At 45.9% G+C, this 17202-nt stretch overlaps 1 protein-coding gene across 1 annotated transcript; it reads right to left on the minus strand.

Moving 5' to 3' along the window:
- Window positions 1–867: 867 nt before the first annotated feature.
- GLOD5 (glyoxalase domain containing 5) lies at window positions 868–10801 on the minus strand (the record flags this gene model as incomplete). Its single annotated transcript, XM_081221503.1, is given in 5 exon segments — window positions 868–996; window positions 2270–2300; window positions 2302–2420; window positions 5665–5802; window positions 10528–10801. Coding segments are annotated over 5 exon segments (444 nt in total). The 5' UTR covers window positions 10555–10801.
- Window positions 10802–17202: the final 6401 nt, after the last annotated feature.

Raw genomic sequence — 17202 nt, forward strand, 5'->3', positions numbered from 1 at the left:
CTCTAACACACTTGATATTTTCCTTACTTAATATTATTTCTTTTCTGTCTCTCCCACTAGAATGGCAGCTCCACAAACATAGATGTGCTTATCTCTTCTGTTCAACACTGTGTCTCCAGTGCCTGGAACAGGTCCAAGCACGCGGTAGGTGCTCAATGTATGTTTATTGGTTGGTTGACTGAGTGAATGGTGGGGGAAGGGGACAGAAACAGAGGAAATTTGTTCTTGTCCCATCTGTCTATTCTGTCAAGAGCTGAGCCTCAGTTGAGATGAGTCTGAACGTACCAGATCCAAAGGTAGAAAGTGCCACATTCCCCGGGGATGAGACCAGCTAAGGCACTCCAGGACGAGGTAGTATCATCTGGGCTGTGAAGGCCCCATGGGAATCACAGAGATCTTGGGGTTCAGTCAAGCCAATGTGGTGGAGGAAACAGCAAGCAGCACTTGGAAGGAATGAGATGAATCAAAAAGGATGAAAAGGATGGGCTCACTGACAAGGAGAAATCTGTCAGGGGCCTTGAATCCGAAGGCGATGACCCTAAATTTGGTCCTCAGCGATGTCATACCCTGGTCACTGACCCCCAAACAGCTCAGAGACCTCACGTCCTAGACAAACACCCATACATAAAGCTGAAACAGTAATTAATGAAGAGCTCATATTAATTGAAAGTTATTAATTTATTGGGGCAGCTTGGATGGAGGACACTCAGACATGTTGGTCCCAAACCTGCCTCAGATCCTCCAGTAGGATGTATGAAGTGCCTAAGTCCTCAGTCCTTAGAGGTTTCTGGGCCTGGGCGAAGGTTTGCAGGAAGGAAGGGAGAGGGCGACATAGCAGGGGACAAGATGGCAGAGAGCTAGCCTCCATCACAAGGAGATGTAGTTGGACACCTCAATCAGGTTTCTGTCAGGGTCTTGGAAGTAGATGGACATACTTTTGCCCCCTTTTGCCCCCATTCTGGGGACTGGACCCTCCTCAATGGGGACATCACAAGCTTGAAATGGGAAGAGAAAACAAAAGTCATTCGTCACAGTCCATGTGTGGGACCAAAATTTCATTCTTTACAGTGACCTAGAAGACCCCTGTATCTTTCTCACTTCATCTCCTACCATTCTCCCCTCCCTCACCCTGCTCCAGCTACTTACTAGCTGTATGACCCCAAGCAGAGTACCTAACTGCTCTGTACCTCAGTTTCCTCATCTGTCAAATGGGGATGATAATGTACCTACTGTTACCTAGTAAGTGACAGAGTCAGAATTCAAACCCAGGCAAGTCTGGGCCAAAGTAAGTCCGTACCCTTAATCCCGATGCTTTACCCACTTTCCTTCCAAACCAGACTTTTCCACTGATATTTTCCAAAGGAGTCCAGGTCAATTTGCATGAAGTGTATTTAATACCTCAATCTGTGTTCCCCAAAAGGAGAACCAATGACCCCTTCAAATGAAATCATTTTAAGTATTACAAGGACACTAAATTAAATAACAGTGAGTCAGTAATTATTCCCTCTTCAATCCTCTGATTATACAAAGAAGAAAGTCTCTGGTGGATGCGAAGTCCTTAACCACTTGCCAAATCTAAATTTGTCAGGCCCAGAGAGTGGGGGCCATGGAAGTGGCTCTAATCTAATGACACTGTGATGCTTTTATAGCTGTTTGTTTTTACAGTTACCTCCCCTTTATGCCAAGATATAATGGGTTTTCATTTACTTGGTCGAACATTTTCTTTTTACATAAATGTATTTATATAAATAGAGCTTAGGTATAATTTTTTTCACAAGGGTGATGTAAAGTTTTCTTTTAAAATACATTTGTGAGCTTCCCTGGTGTCGCAGTGGTTGAGAATCTGCCTGCCAATGCAGGGGACATGGGTTCAATCCCTGGTCTGGGAAGATCCCCCTAAGCCTGTGTGCCACAACTACTGAGCCTGTGCTCTAGAGTCCACGAGCCACAACTACTGAGCCCGCATGCTGCAACTACTGAAGCCCGCATGCCTAGAGCCCGTGCTCCGCAACAAGAGAAGCCACCGCAATGAGAAGCCCGCGTGCTGCAATGAAGACCCAACACAGCCAAAAATAAATAAAATAAGTTTATTTTTAAAAATACATTTGCTTAGAGGGAAAAATGATGTCAATAAAAATAGTGAATAAACAATTGTGCATAGATCTTATCTGGGTGTGATGAAACCTGTTATGTCTGAAGTTTGAGTCATGCTTCTGTTTTCACTGCATCTGCAGCAGCTTTCTCAAAAGAGGATGGAAGTCTGACTCACCGCGAGGTGCTGGACCATTTCCTTCAAAGGCTGTGATCAAGCATATATCCAGGGAGCCAGGGACTGGGTGAGTGGCTTTGGGTTCAAATTCCTTTCCCGCCTCATGGAGGTTAAATTTCTGGTCTCCAAAACACAATGCTTTCCGGTCTCCCTTTTTGGGGAGAGAAAACAACCTGGAACTAAACCTCCAAGATGAGTGTGAGGCAAAGCCCCCTACCTACCCCAACAAGGTTAAAAAATAAAAAGTAGAACAAGGTTTTTGATGAAAAATAGCAGCCTGTTGTCCCACACTTGTCTCATTCCCTAGAGGCAAACTGCTTTCAACGTGTGTACATGTTTCTTCTGGAAATTATTTCCATACCTCCAAAATAATATGTTTATACTACCCATGGCAGAGACTGCGATCTGTCTACTTAATATACATTTCTCTCCTTTTCTTTTAAACACAACCCAATTTTCAGTGGGGCTTATTGTACACCCAGCTTTAAAAACCTGCATTCCCCAGCATTCCTTGCTGGGTGACCATGTAAGATGAGACAATGAGATGTCAGCAGAGCCTGTGAGCAGTGCATCTGGGAACCTCCCCACCCCACTAAGCTCATGCTTTTTGCCCACTCACTTCCTCCTTCCAGCCACTGCCCGAGCCCTGCCTGCCTACCTCTGGACTGATTGTTGAATGAGAGAAAAAGAAAACTCTTATTTTATTTAACCCGCTGGTAGTTAAATTTTCTCCCACATGCCTCCAAACAATCCCTAACTGATGTGCCACTATGTTTTGATTTAGCAACTTCAGACATTTTCTATCCTTTCCCTGCTAAGATAAATGAGAATTTAGCTCATCCACATTACTACCCCTCCCAACAAAATTCTGTGATCGGTTTTAGCTCCTCTTTTGGTTCCTTTACAATTTTAAAATAACCCACTTTCATCTTTATGTTTTGATGGACGAACATAGTATCTCATTGGCCCGACTGTCCTCTTCATCCTGCCTCCCTCTCCTGTGCCTCTCAACTTCTGCCATTTGTTAAAAAATCGTCTTATGTCCCTTTCATCTCACCACGATGGATACTACATCCATTCTATCAGAAAATGACTTTATTTCACTTGAATGATAGTTCGGCTGAGTATAGAATTTGAGGTTGTAGGTTATTTTCCTGCAGCCTTTTATTTTTAATTAAATTTTTTTTAATATTTTACTTTTTAAAATCAATGTATTTTATTTATTTATTTATTTATTTTGGGTCTTCATTGCTGTGCTGGGGCTTTCTCTAGTTGCGGTGAGTGGGGGCTACTCTTCTATGCGGTGCACAGGCTCTAGGCATGTGCAGTAGTTGCAGCACGCAGGCTTCAGTAGCTGCAGCACTCGGGCTCAGTAGTTGTGGCCCACGGGCTCTAGAGCACAGGCTCAATAGTTGTGGCACACGGGCTTAGTTGCTCCGCGGCATGTGGGGTCTTCCTGGACCAGGGATCGAACCCATGTTGCCTTCATTGGCAGGTGGATTCTTAACCACTGCGCCACCAGGGAAGTCCCTGTTTTTTTACTTTAAAAAAAAATATTTATTTATTTGGCTGTGCCAGGTCTTAGCTGCAGCGTACAGGATCTTTTTCTTCAGTTGTGGCATGCAGGCTCTTAGTTGCTGCATACATGTGAGATCTAGTTCCCTGACCAGGGATCAAACCCGGGCCCTCTGCATTGGGAGTGCAGAGTCTTAACTGCTGGACCACCAGGGAAGTCCCCTCACAGCCTTTTAAATATGTGGCTTCGTTGTCTTCCTGAATCTGGTGTTGCTGATAAGAAGTCTGATGTTAATCTGTTTTTCATTCTTTTTATAGATGATGCATCCACCCTCCACTACTGCAGCTCTTAGGACTTTTCTTGATCCTAGATGTACTGAAATTTCACTCAAGTGTGTCCAAATAACGGGGGTTGAGGCTTCATATGCCTCACTATCATTGTTGGGTCACGCAAGACCCTTCTCTAGTTTTATTTGTATGTTTAATCTTTTTCTTTCCATTCTTCATTCCTGTCCCCACCCTGGGCAATGATTTTAATGTGTTTGATGTTCATCCTTTGGTTTTGCATAAGTTATTGTAAAAGGTGTATTTTTTTTTATGTGTGTATGTTATAAATGGTACCATGCTATATACCTGATCTGGCTTCTTCATTTTGCATTCAGCATGATCTTTTAAGAGCTGTCTGTCTTGCTATGTATATATCCAGTCTGATATTGCATAATTCTATTTTTATGCATAGCATTCTGTGTTAGTTTTACATTTTTTACCCTGTTTGCCATTCCATGGGCCCTTTCAATTTAAGACACATTCAGTGTCTGTGCATCTCCCACTTTTGAAGTTGTTCCAAATTCTCAAGGATTGTAGTCAATCTATGGAAACCTCCTTTTTACCTTGAAGCTCTTTTTCTTGAGACCTTTCCTTCTCCTGATCCAAATTGGACTGATTGTTTTCTAGGTATCTTTCTGGATCTTCCTCTTGGGATCCACGGTGTCCTGACTTTGATGTCTTTCTTATTCCTGGATTAATCACTCTTTTTTTTTTTTTTTTTTTTTTTTTGCTGTACGCGGGCCTCTCACTGTTGTGGCCTCTCCCGTTGCAGAGCACAGGCTCCGGATGTGCAGGCTCAGCGGCCATGGCTCACAGGCCCAGCTGCTCCGTGGCATGTGGGATCTTCCTGGACCAGGGCACAAACCCGTGTCCCCTGCATTGGCAGGTGGACTCTCAACCACTGCGCCACCAGGGAAGCCCTAATCACTCATTTTGATATAGCATGTTCTCAAGTAATTTTCAAAGCAAGTAGGCAAAGTTTCTGCGTCTTTTTATGTCTAAGAATGTTTCATTCTACACTCACCTTGAATAATAGTTTGGTCACAGAATTCTAGGTTGAAATGTTTTCCCTCAGAATCTTGAAGTTGTTCTTCAACTGTCTTCTGGTCTCTGATTCTTGGGAAATCTGAAATCTGCATATTTCCTTTTCCTTTGTAGTTGAACTACTTTTCTTTTTAACCTCTCTGAAAACTTCTAGGAGATTTGTTTTTATTTTGATGTTCTATAATTTCATAGGAAGATATCTAGGTGTCGGTGTGCCAGATACTCAGTTAACCCTTTCCATATAAAGACTGGAAAGTTCTCTTGCATTATTCTATGGTAATTTCTTCCCTTCCTTTTTCTCCATTCTCTCTCTGGAAGTCCTACTATTCAGAGTTTGGAATCTCCTCCATTGATCCTTTAAATTTTTCTCAGAGATCTCATGTGTGTGTGTGTGTGTGTGTGTGTGTGTGTGTATGTGTGTGTGTGTGTTTGGAGTTTTAAGTTACTTTTTAAAATAGTATAATCAAGTTTTACCCCACCTACAATTTGGCATTTGGGGAAGTGATTACCTTGAAAGTCATGACCTCCATGCCCAGGATCTTAGAATAAAACCTAGAGGTGTCTTTGATGCTCTTTATTGTCATCACAGTGGGGTCAAGCTTATGGATAAGACACAGGGAAGGGGTCTGACTGTTGTGCCTCCATGACTAAAAAAGGAAAAAAAAGAGAAGAGACCACACTGCCACTGGTCACACCCATGTTTCCTGTGTTTCTTTCTCCCCACCTCCTCTCACCTCCTCGGTGACTATACTTCCTTCTACCCCCGTTTCAGGGGGAAAGTCCTGGGAGGAATCTTCAGTACTTATTGCTCATGTGTAGATTCACAAGAGTCCATGTGTCTGCCATGACCACTCTCCACTGTTTTCTTGTTCTTTTCCTCCTTCCAGAGGGATAGAGGTGAAGATAGGGGAGTGGAGACCAAAACCAAACTCTCCCTTGTTTTCGCTGAGCTGGAATTGATCTCTTTTGTAAGAAATGATAAGACACAGAGGAGGCCCAACCCCATGAGTACAAGCCCTTTATTGGCCAATTTAACCCAGTCCCCTCCTTTCTCACTCTACAGTTAAGATAACAGAGGACAGGACAAGAAGGGAGCATCTCAGATGCAGTAAATGTTTCTGGGCATGTGTGCCTAGATCAACCTTGACACCCAGTGGGAGGGCACACTGCCCCACCTCTCACTTCCTGCCTTCAGCACACCTCCCACCAGATCTTTCTCTTGATTCGCATTCTTTAGTAATTTGTATATTTACATTTCATCTGCTACAGGATTATAAGATGCCTGTGCACCATAAATTGCAGAGTATAGTGGTTAAAATAACAGATTCTGGAGCCAGACTGACATTTTACTCTCTGTGCCTTGGTTTCCCCTTCTGGAAAGTGGGCATGATTTTATATGTGTTTTATAGGACCGTTGTGAACAATTTAAAAAAAAAGAGTTGGGGGGAATTCCCTGGTGGTCCAGTGGTTAGGATTCAGCTCTCTCACTGCCAGGGACCCAGGTTCGATCCCTGGTCGGGGAACTAAGATCCCAAAGGCTGGGGGGGGGGTGTGTGTGAGGGGGGTGGCCAAAAAAAGTGGGGGATGCTTAGGACAATGCCTGACATAGCAAGTGCTGTAAGAGTTAACAATGATGATGATGATGTCATCGTCATCTTGTTAAAATTCCAGACTCTCTACCATGACCCCCAATCTCTACAGCCTCATCCATTTCTCTTGAACTCCAAGCCACATTGTCCTTTTGCCTGTTCCTCATAAGGGCCAGCCTTGTACCTTTAGCCCTCAGGCCCTTATTTTTTTTAATTAATTAATTTATTTATTTTTGGCTGCATTGGGTCTTCGTTGCTGTGTGTGGGCTTTCTCTAGTTGCAGCGAGCGGGGGCTACTCTTCATTGCGGTGCGCCGGCTTCTCATTGCGGTGGCTTCTCTTGTTGCAGAGCACAGGCTCTAGGCACGCGGGCTTCAGTAGTTGTGGCACGCGGGCTCTAGAGCGCAGGCTCAGTAGTTGTGGTGCACGGGCTTAGTTGCTCCGCGGCATGTGGGATCTTCCCGGACCAGGGCTCAAACCCATGTCCCCTGCATTTGCAAGCGGATTCTTAACCACTGAGCCACCAGGGAAGTCCCAGGCCCTTATTTATTTTATTTTTTTCTTTTTGCCGTATGCGGGCCTCTCACTCTTGTGGCCTCTCCCGTTGCGGAGCACAGGCTCCGGATGCGCAGGCCCAGCGGCCATGGCTCACGGGCCCAGCCGCTCCGCGGCATATGGGATCCTCCCAGACCGGGGCACGAACCCGTATCCCCTGCATCGGCAGGCGGACTCTCAACCACTGCGCCACCAGGGAGGCCAGGCCCTTATTTTTAAATTAATTTTTATTGGAGTATAGTTGCTTTACAATGTTGTGTTAGTTTCTGCTGTACAGCAAAGTTAATCAGCTATATGTACATACATATCCCTTCTTTTTTGGATTTCCTTCCCATTTAGGTCACCACAGAGCACTGAATAGAGTTCCCTGTCCTATACAGTAGGTTCTCATTAGTTATCTATTTTATACATAGTAGTGTATATATGTCAATCCCAATCTCCCAGTTCATTCCACCCTCCCTTTCCCCCTTGGTATCCATACGTTTGTTCTCTACATCTGTGTCTCTATTTCTGCTTTGCAAGTCAGTTCATCTGTACCATTTTTCTAGATTCCACATATAAACGATATAATATGATATTTGTTTTTCTCTTTGTGACTTACTTCACTCTGTATAACAGTCTCTAGGTCCGTCCATGTCTCTGCAAATGGCACAATTTCGTTCCATTTTATGGCTGAGTAATATTCCATTGTATACATGTACCACACTTCTTTATCCATTCATCTGTTGATGGACATTTAGATTGCTTCTATGTCCTGGCTATTGTAAATAGAGCTGCAATGAACATTGGGGTGCATGTATCTTTTTGAATTATGGTTTTCTCCAGGAATATGTCCAAGAGTGGGATTGCTAGGTTATATGGTAGCTCTATTTTTAGTTTTTTAGGGAACCTTCATACTGTTCTCCATAGTAGCTGTACCAATTTACATTCCCACCGACAGTGTAGGAGTGTTCCCTTTTCTCCACATCCTCTCCATCATTTATTGTTTGTGGAATTTTTGATGATGGCCATTCTGACCAGTGTGAGCCTCAAAGCCTTTTGCACATGCTAATATCTGTCTCCCTGATTAGAATATCAGCTTCGTAAGAGCAGAGGTTTCTGTTTTGTTCTCCACTGAATCCCAAACAACTAGCAGATGTTCAGTAATATTTGTTCAGTTAATGAATATCTACTACAATAATTAGGCCCAGTGCCTGGCACAAATCTGACTTCTATTCTATTCTATTCTATTCCATTCGACCATGCTATACCATTCCTCCCTATGTTATTCTATCCTGCTCTATTCTACTGTGTTCAATTCCATTTCAAACCATTACATTTTAAACAATTGATTTCACTTGAGCCCCAGCTTTAAAAAGTACTGTGCTTTTCTGTTTTCATGAGTGAAGGAGGCATTAGCAAATTCCTGAGTTCTGCTGTCCTCATGGATATAGAGGATCCATATGAACACAGAAGCAGTAGAATGAGAAAATGACTGGCGTTTGGGCTTCATTGAAAATAAAGTCCTATGTTTAAAAAAGTCTTATTAACCTTTTAATGTCTGTAGGATTCGTGATAGCACTCCCTTTTCAGTCCTGATATTGGTATTCTATATTTTTTCTCTTAACTTATTAAGAGGAAAAAACAGAAATTACTAATTGGTTATTAATCTGTTCAAAGAACCAATTTTTGACTTTATTGATTTTCTCTGTTGTATGTTTGTTTTCCAATTTACCAGTTTCTGCTCTTATCTTTATAATTTCCTTCCTTCCACTTTCTCAGGTTCAATTTGCTGTTACTTTTCCAGACTCCTGATATGAAATCTTAGGTACTTGATTTTCAACTTTTCTGATCTATAGGCATTTAGAGCTACAGATTTCCCCTAAGCACTGCTTTAGCCACATCCCCCAACTTTGATCAGGTTTGGGAATCAGCTCAACCTACTCTTCCCATTATTCAATGCCCTGCTAGCTCACATTCACTCCCCGGATTCTGCTTTGCAGATGCAGAGCTCCATCCTTGCAAATTCAAGGGTAAGCAAAGCTGGCTCTCTTAAGGAACTGGAAGAAGGCCCATGTGGCTTAGAATCCAAGAGTGAGACAGGAGGAGGAGGGGAAGGCAGGGCCAGATCATGCAAGGTTTTCAAGGCGAGGTTAGGGAGGCTGGTTTTGAAAAAGATGACTGAAGAAAAATCCACAACCTAAAAGTTGCGAGTTATGCTTTATCTCAGGACCTTACTGAGGACTGAGGATTGTAGCCCAGGAGACAACCTCGCAGATAGCTCTCAGGAACTGCCCCAAAGAGGTAAGGGAGGAGCCTGGATATATAAGAGTTTTTGCTGAAAAAAATCCCCAAAACAACCATGTAGTCAAACATCAAAAGATTACTGCTAATCACAAAAAGCAGACGTTCCAAGTTAATGATTTTAGTGCTTTATGTATGAGAAGATGCAAGAGTCTGGGCTCATTGAAATCATTTCTCAGATATGCATGTTAACTATCTAGGGCCAGTATCCTGTTTTTCTCTGTCCTAAATTCCCCCAGGGCGCACCGCTGGGGGTACAGTGGCTGATGGCTTGAGGGCAGGCAACATTCATTGTTTACTGGAATGGCAGGCAGCTTTCCCTTTCCACAAGCAAGACATAGTAATCACTTAAGCTTACGGTGTGCCAAACCTTGTTCTAAGCACTACACAAAATATAATCCATTTTATTCCTCACAACAACCGTATATGTATATACGTGTATTATATATGTAAATATATATAAACTAGAGTATCCAAAATATGATTCTCTCCCTCCTGCCTCCTCCACAGGGAAGGCTTCTATCTTTCAACAAAGTCCTCTTCAAGGTCTCCTTCAGGGTGCCAGGGACCCCTGGAATTCTTCTAGCAAACCTCAAGGTCAGCGCTGTTTCCTGGCCCCTGCCCGCCTCACCCCACCCCATCCAGATGGCCCTGGCTGAACTGGCTCCCCGGAACCGCCCCGAGGGAGCCGGGAGCCGCGTGGAGCAGCAGCCCACTCCTGGCAGACGTGCTGATGGCAGACTGTGTGTTAGAGCAGGGACTTAACGTGTCCCTCTGCTGCCCTCTGCTTGTCTTTGAAAGAGGAAGGAAGAGAGGACGGGAAAATGGATGAAAGCACACCGGGATAGCCCGCATGAAAGGGAAGCAGGTTACCAGGCCCAGCTGGGAATGCCCAGCCTTGGTGCTAATACCCGTGCCCCAGACCCCCATGGGCCACGCTGTTCACCTGCTTCTCCGAAATCCTGCTCCACATCCTGGCTGGCAGCCTGGAGGGCAGATGGCGCAGCTTGGTAGGCTTCCTTGCCCCTGGCCTCCGGACAACCCTCTGGCTCAGTGCCTGGAGATCAAGGGGCAGGAATGGGAGGGCCACGGACTGGGGACTGCTGGTGGTGACCGAGGTAGATGGGGCAAGTATAAGGACTCTGACATAAAACTCAGCACCTCGAAAGTAAAAGCTTAAGGTGTGTCTTAGCCAGCTCAGGCCACTATAATATAGCACTATAGACAGGGTGGCCAAAACAACAGAAATTTATTTTCTTACCATTCTGGAGGCCAGAAGTCCAAGATCAGAGTGCCAGCATGGCTGGGTTCTGGTGACATCTCTCCTCCTGGCTTGCAGATGGCCACCTTCTTGCCATGTCCTCACATGGCAGAGAAAAAGAAGAAACTTTCTGGTGTCTTCTTATAAGGGCACTAATGCCATCACCAGGACTTCACCCTCATGACCTCATCTAACCCTAATTACCTCCCAAAGGCCCCTAGTATCGTCACATTGGGGGTTAGGGATTCAAGGCATGGATTTGGGGGGGCCGCAAACATTCAGTCCATAATAAGGGATTACTTTGTAATAACATAGAAAAACCACCCATCCCAAAGTTTTGGGGGGACCTTTATTCTAGGGTGTGAGGCCTCTGATCTATTTAGAGTGTGTCTCCAGAATGTGAGATCTTTGATCTGTTTGGGAGTCTGTGTCCTGGGTATGAAGTTAGGAACAGTCCGAGTTAGAGTATAACCACTCTAACTTATAATGGGTCTGTTTCCAAGCCAAGATAGCGAAGCTATTAAGTGTTCTCTGTCCCAGGGTGCAATGATTCTGAATTCTTTTGGGGTGTGAGCCCTGGAGTCCTCCCCGTCCCCACCCCTCTCTCAACCCCACCCTCACCCTATTGCTGTTCGCCTTACCTTGAGCTGAGCGCCCTCTCTTTTGAGGATGACCTGTCCAGCCCCTGGGGCATGTGAGTTTCAGATTCTTGTACCTAGACACACCCCAGATACCCAGTCAGACAGACACACATGCGCTCTGTGCTATGCGTATTGTTTTTTGCATAAGATTTTCCTTTATGAAGAGTTACACAAATAATATGCGAATAGAGGTTTGTATAAAAGGTTCCAACAACACATCAAGTATATGGACTACACAGGTGATCCCCACTCCACTCTCCAAAAATGACCACTGCTGTCAGTTTCTGGTGTTTCCTTCCAAACACAGGCATGCACACACACACAGACACACACACGCGCATGCAGTGTCACCATAACCATCTCCCACCCACTACTTTTCCTTGTCAACAGCATGTCTTGTGGAAGGCACCCCCACCCCAGAGGCACACACAGGTCCCACTCATTCTGCATCACATCGGGCAGGGGCTCTGTGGTACATCGTAAACCCCCACCATTCATTTCACTCTGCAACAGTCATTGGCTAGAAATGGACATTTACAAGGTTCTCCCAGTTGTTTGCTCCTACCAGCCTTGCCCACACAGTTCTGTGCATGTGTGTACATTTTCGAGTTAGAAGTGGAGTTGCTGGGTCAAAGGGTTCATTCGTTCAACAGACACCTAATGAGCAAGGTCTGTGTACCAAGCACTGTTCTAGGTGCTGGGGAGACATCAGAGAACAAGACAGACAAATGTCCCTGCCCACGTGGAGCTGACATTCTAGTTGCAGAGGAGGGTGTCCAATTTTAGATGTTTCACAAGGTCCTGGAAGGTTTCACTCTCATCAGTGGTGCCTTTACTGGCTTCTTCTCCACTGCTTTCTGTGGGGCAGGGTCTGCAGCAGGAGGCTGGCTGCTTTGGCCTTTGCTCTTTACAAGACCTGCAGGGGCTGAGGCTGGGACTGTCTATTTGGGGATGTGGGTGTGCACGCGTGCGTGTGGCTGGGGAGGGGGAAATGGAAACCGGATGGTCCCCTGGAGAGCATGAGGGGAAATAGGGATAGAAGAGACCACTTTATGGTGTTGAAGGGAGCTAGGGACAGAGCGATCCCCTGAATCAGGCCTGAGCAGCAACCCCCCAGGTCACACCCACAGAGGGTGTGCAGGAATGGCAGCGCTGAGGAATCTAGTACCGTCTCAGAACATCCCATTGGGTGGTTGCTGTGTGGACAATCATAGGGCCACACAGACTCGTTTGTGGACACCCTTGGGGTCACAGAGACAGGGGTGTGGATAATCCTGGAGTCACATAGGGTGGGGTGTGAACACTCCTGGGGCCACATAGACAGGAGTGTGACATCCACATGAGGCAGAATACACAGTGGACAATGGGGGTCGGGCTTTCCAGAAGTCACACACGTTGGGGCGTGGACATTCCTGGAGTCACACACACTGGACACGGCACACTCTTGGGATCACACAGAGTGGAGTGTAGACGCTTCTGGGATCAGATTGGTTAGTGTTGTCAACACTATTACAATCAAACAAACTAGGGTGTGGATGGTCCTGGGGTCAAACAGATCTGTATGTGGACACTTCTGGGCCCACACACACTAGGGGGTGGATACTCCTGAGTCACCCAGAGTGGTTAGTGGATATTCGTAGGGTCACACATACTGGGGTGTGGACACCCCAGGGCTCAGTTAGCCTGGGGCATGGACACAGATTGTAGAGTAGAACCTCTTGGGTCACTCAGACTGGGATGTGTGCTTCTGGGGTCAGACAGCCTGAGGTGTGGGCAGCAGTGAGGCCACATAGAGTGGGTGTGGACAGATGTGGGGCCACAAAGATGGGGGTTTGGACACTCCTGGAGTCACTCAGGCTGGAGTGTAGACAGATGTGAGGTCACTCAGAGGCGTGAACACTCCAAGGGTCACACATGCTGGAGAGTAAACATTCCCAGGGTCACAGAGGGAGTTTGGGACACTCTGGAAGTTAAACACACTGGGAAGTGGACACTCCTGAAATCACACATGTTGTGGACTGGGCACTCCTTGTGTTGCACAGACTGGGGTATGAATATCCATGGTGTTCCACAGAGGACGGGACACTCCTGGGGTCATAGTGACTGACGCAGGGACAGTCCTACAGTCACATAGGCTGTGTTGTAGACACCACTATAATCTCAGTGAAAGGGATGTGGACATTCCTGTGGTCAAAGAAATGATGAGTTGGCACCCCTGGGGCTAGAGACTGAGGTGTGGACACTCCTGTGGTCACACAGAGTAGCTGATGGACACTCCCCGGTATAGACTGGGGAGCAGACACTGCTGAGGTGACAGGCTGTGGTGTGGGTGGCTCTGGGGTCACACACATGGGTATTTGGACTCTCATGGGGGTCACACATATTGGGGAATGGACACTCGTGGAGTTACGCACATTGGGGAGTCAACACTCCCGGGGTCCCTCATATGGGGGTTTGAACACTCATGATCACTGGGACTGGGGTGTGTATACTGCTAGTGCGACACAGCTTGGGGGGTGGGCACTCCTGGGGTCACACATAATGATATTTGGACACAACCGTGGTCACACAGATCGGCGTTTGGATACCCCTGGGGTCACACACTGGGGTGGGGACACCTCTGGCCTCACACACAGTAGTGTGCACACTCATGGTGTCACAGAATAGGGAGAGGACTCTCCTGGGGTCCAGGCTGGGGAGAGAATGATGCTGAAGGTGTGCATTCGGGGACCATTGATGAAGAAGGGAAAGTTCAAATACCACCTGTTCAAGTAGTTAAACAAGGAGCCCGTTAGATTGAGGCGACTCTGATGCCTTGCAGCCAACATGAGCCTGAGTCAATGCACTTGTATCCGAGAAATCGAAATTTAAGAAAAACCAATCACAAACAGCCAACTGGGTTTTCCCAAATAAACACCCTCTTCAGCTCTAGCCAATCAAATAATCTCGCTTTGCTTCTACATCTGCCCCATAAAAGACTTGCCTGGAGCTCTTGTCATGGAGCACTCCTAACCACTTCCAAGCACTGCCCAGTTCCGATGTTTGCTCAAATAAACTCCTGAAAATTTAAATGTGCCTCAGTTTATCTTTTAACACACGTAAGCCACACACATGACAGGCTCTAGAATGTGTGCTTCACTTTTAATCACCACGTAAGACCCACAGACTGCCTCTTTTGGTCCATATTGGCGATGCCCGAGGAAGGGAAACGTCTATAATCTATTGCTTGGAAGGTCTGTAGTGCCTGTGACCTGGGGCTTCTCACTTATCTTCAGAGTTTATCTTACTGTTTCTTTTTTTTTAATGTTTTTATTTCATTGTACAGTCTTACACCTCCACTGAGATTAGGAGAGCAAGGACACTGAAATCTACTGTATTTAGGACTTTTGAATGTACACATTTCCTTTTTTTGGGGGGTGGGGGGGGCTGTGTTGGGTCTTCGTTGCTGTGCACGGGCTTTCTCTAGTTGCAGCGAACTGGGGCTACTCTTCGTTGCGGTGCGTGGGCTTCTCACTGTGGTGGCTTCTCGTTGCAGAGCACGGGCTATAGAGCACGTGGGCTTCAGTAGCTGTGGCTCATGGGCTCTAGAGTGCAGGCTCAGTAGTTGTGGTGCATGGGCTTAGTTGCTCTGAAGCATGTGGGATCTTCCCGGACCAGGGCTGGAACCCGTGTCCCCTGCATTAGCAGGCAGATTCTTAACCACTGTGCCACTAGGGAAGTCCCCTACCTTACTGTTTCGTTATCTGTGAAATGGGGATCACTTATTTCCCACCTCCTTTGCCAAAACATTTTGAGGGTGAAATGAAGTTCTCAAGTTAAAACTGCTTTGTAAAATAAAGCACCAGGCCTAAGACTTTTCCGAAAATTCAAAGCAGTGAACTGGCTGGTCCAGTGGCATGGGGCAAGGAGCTGGGAGAGTGGACACCAAGTTTGTAATCATGGATCTAACTGTGTGACCTTGAACAAGTCACTTGCTTGCACCAGCCTGAGATTCCTGGGGATAATACCCATCTGACAGGGTATCACAGTGACAGTTGGCTGTCCCCAAAAGTCATACTTCATCTTCCCTAATGTTGAGCTATTGCAAAGCAGCTGCCCAGCCAGAAATTACATTTCCCACCCCCACTTGCACCTGGATGGGGTCATATGACCAGTCCTGCTGAATGGAACTTGAGCTAAAATGATGTGTGTCCTTAACAAACAGTGGTGTTTTCTCCATTTGCATTTGTCCATCTTTTGGAGGTCTAGAACCCCAGAAGAGAGTGAAGCCACAGTGTACAAGGACCCCGGGGTTCTCAGCCACCACATGGAAGTCCACCTATCAACCAGGAACACTCACAGTAGTCTGTGATGTTTATTATTGTGTGAAACCATTGACATTGTGATGTTGGTTTGTTATTGCAAGAGAATTAATTCCTGAACACATAAACAGTGTTGTGTGGATCGAATCCTCTGTGGAAATGGGCTCTGCAAGTTGAGGAGCCCATGGACAGGAGAGGCTTCTTCTGGGAGGTCCTACTGGCTTCTAGGAGCTGCTTGTCCTTCCTTTACAGCAGGCAGAGCTCTGGCCAGGGGCTGGGAGGCATTTGAACCTCCAAGCTGGACACTGGCTCCACTGCCGGGGGTGGGGGGACCCTGGACATGGAACCCTGTTCTTCAGAGATCCAGAGGTGAATGAAGTGCTGGTGCTCCGAAGCCTGGTTTGGCTTTAATAATGGGCTTCGGTGTACATCTAGAGTTGGTAGAATTCAGCCACAACTTTCTATAGATGGATTAAAGACAGCTTTGATTTCACTAAATGTCTCCAACAGTGGATTTATTCTTCTCCTTAGAATGAAGGCACTTTCTGTTGTTGTAACCGAGACCTACCATGCTCTTTCCCCGCAGTGCTGGCCCCAGTGCTTCTTCTGGGACAAAGCCCCTGGGGCTAGTGGGGCAGCAGCCAGGGTTTCCCAAAACATGCAACCTTCAGGGCCATTTGATGTTCCTACGACACAGGCCCACACAGTGTGCTGGGACAGTGCTTGTTTAAAGAGTGTTATTTCTACCCCAAAGAAAATGCCTGCCTGAATTCCCCAGCTGTCCAGTGGTTAGGCCTCTGCACTTTCACTGCCAAGGGCACGGGTTCAGTCCCTGGTTGGGGAACTAAGATCCTGCAAGCACTGTGGCACGGCCAAAAAAAAAAAAAAAAAAAAGAAAGAAAAAGAAAACAAAATGCCTGCCTTTCCACCAGATCCAGACATTTAAACCACATAGGCTCTGTAGCTCAGTTTCCATGTCCATAAAAAGGACATGCTAGAACCTAGCCTGGCCATCCCAAAGGGTAGTTAAGAGATTATGTGATTTGGATTCCTTTTATTTCTTTTTCTTCTCTGATTGCTGTGGCTAGAACTTCCAAAACTATGTTAAATAAGAGTGGTGAGAGTGAGCAACCTTGTCTTGTTCCTGATCTTAGTGGAAATGGTTTCAGTTTTTCACCATTGAGGACGATGTTGGCTGTGGGTTTGTCATATATGGACTTTATTATGTTGAGGAAAGTTCCCTCTATGCCTACTTTCTGCAGGGTTTTTTAAAATCATAAATGGGTGTTGAATTTTGTCAAAAGCTTTCTCTGCGTCTATTGAGATGATCATATGGTTTTTCTCCTTCAACTTGTTAATATGGTGTATCACGTTGATTGATTTGCGTATATTGAAGAATCCATGCATTCCTGGGATAA

Source organism: Mesoplodon bidens (assembly GCF_964165515.1).
Source record: "Mesoplodon bidens genome assembly, chromosome: X".
NCBI lineage: Eukaryota > Metazoa > Chordata > Mammalia > Artiodactyla > Ziphiidae > Mesoplodon > Mesoplodon bidens.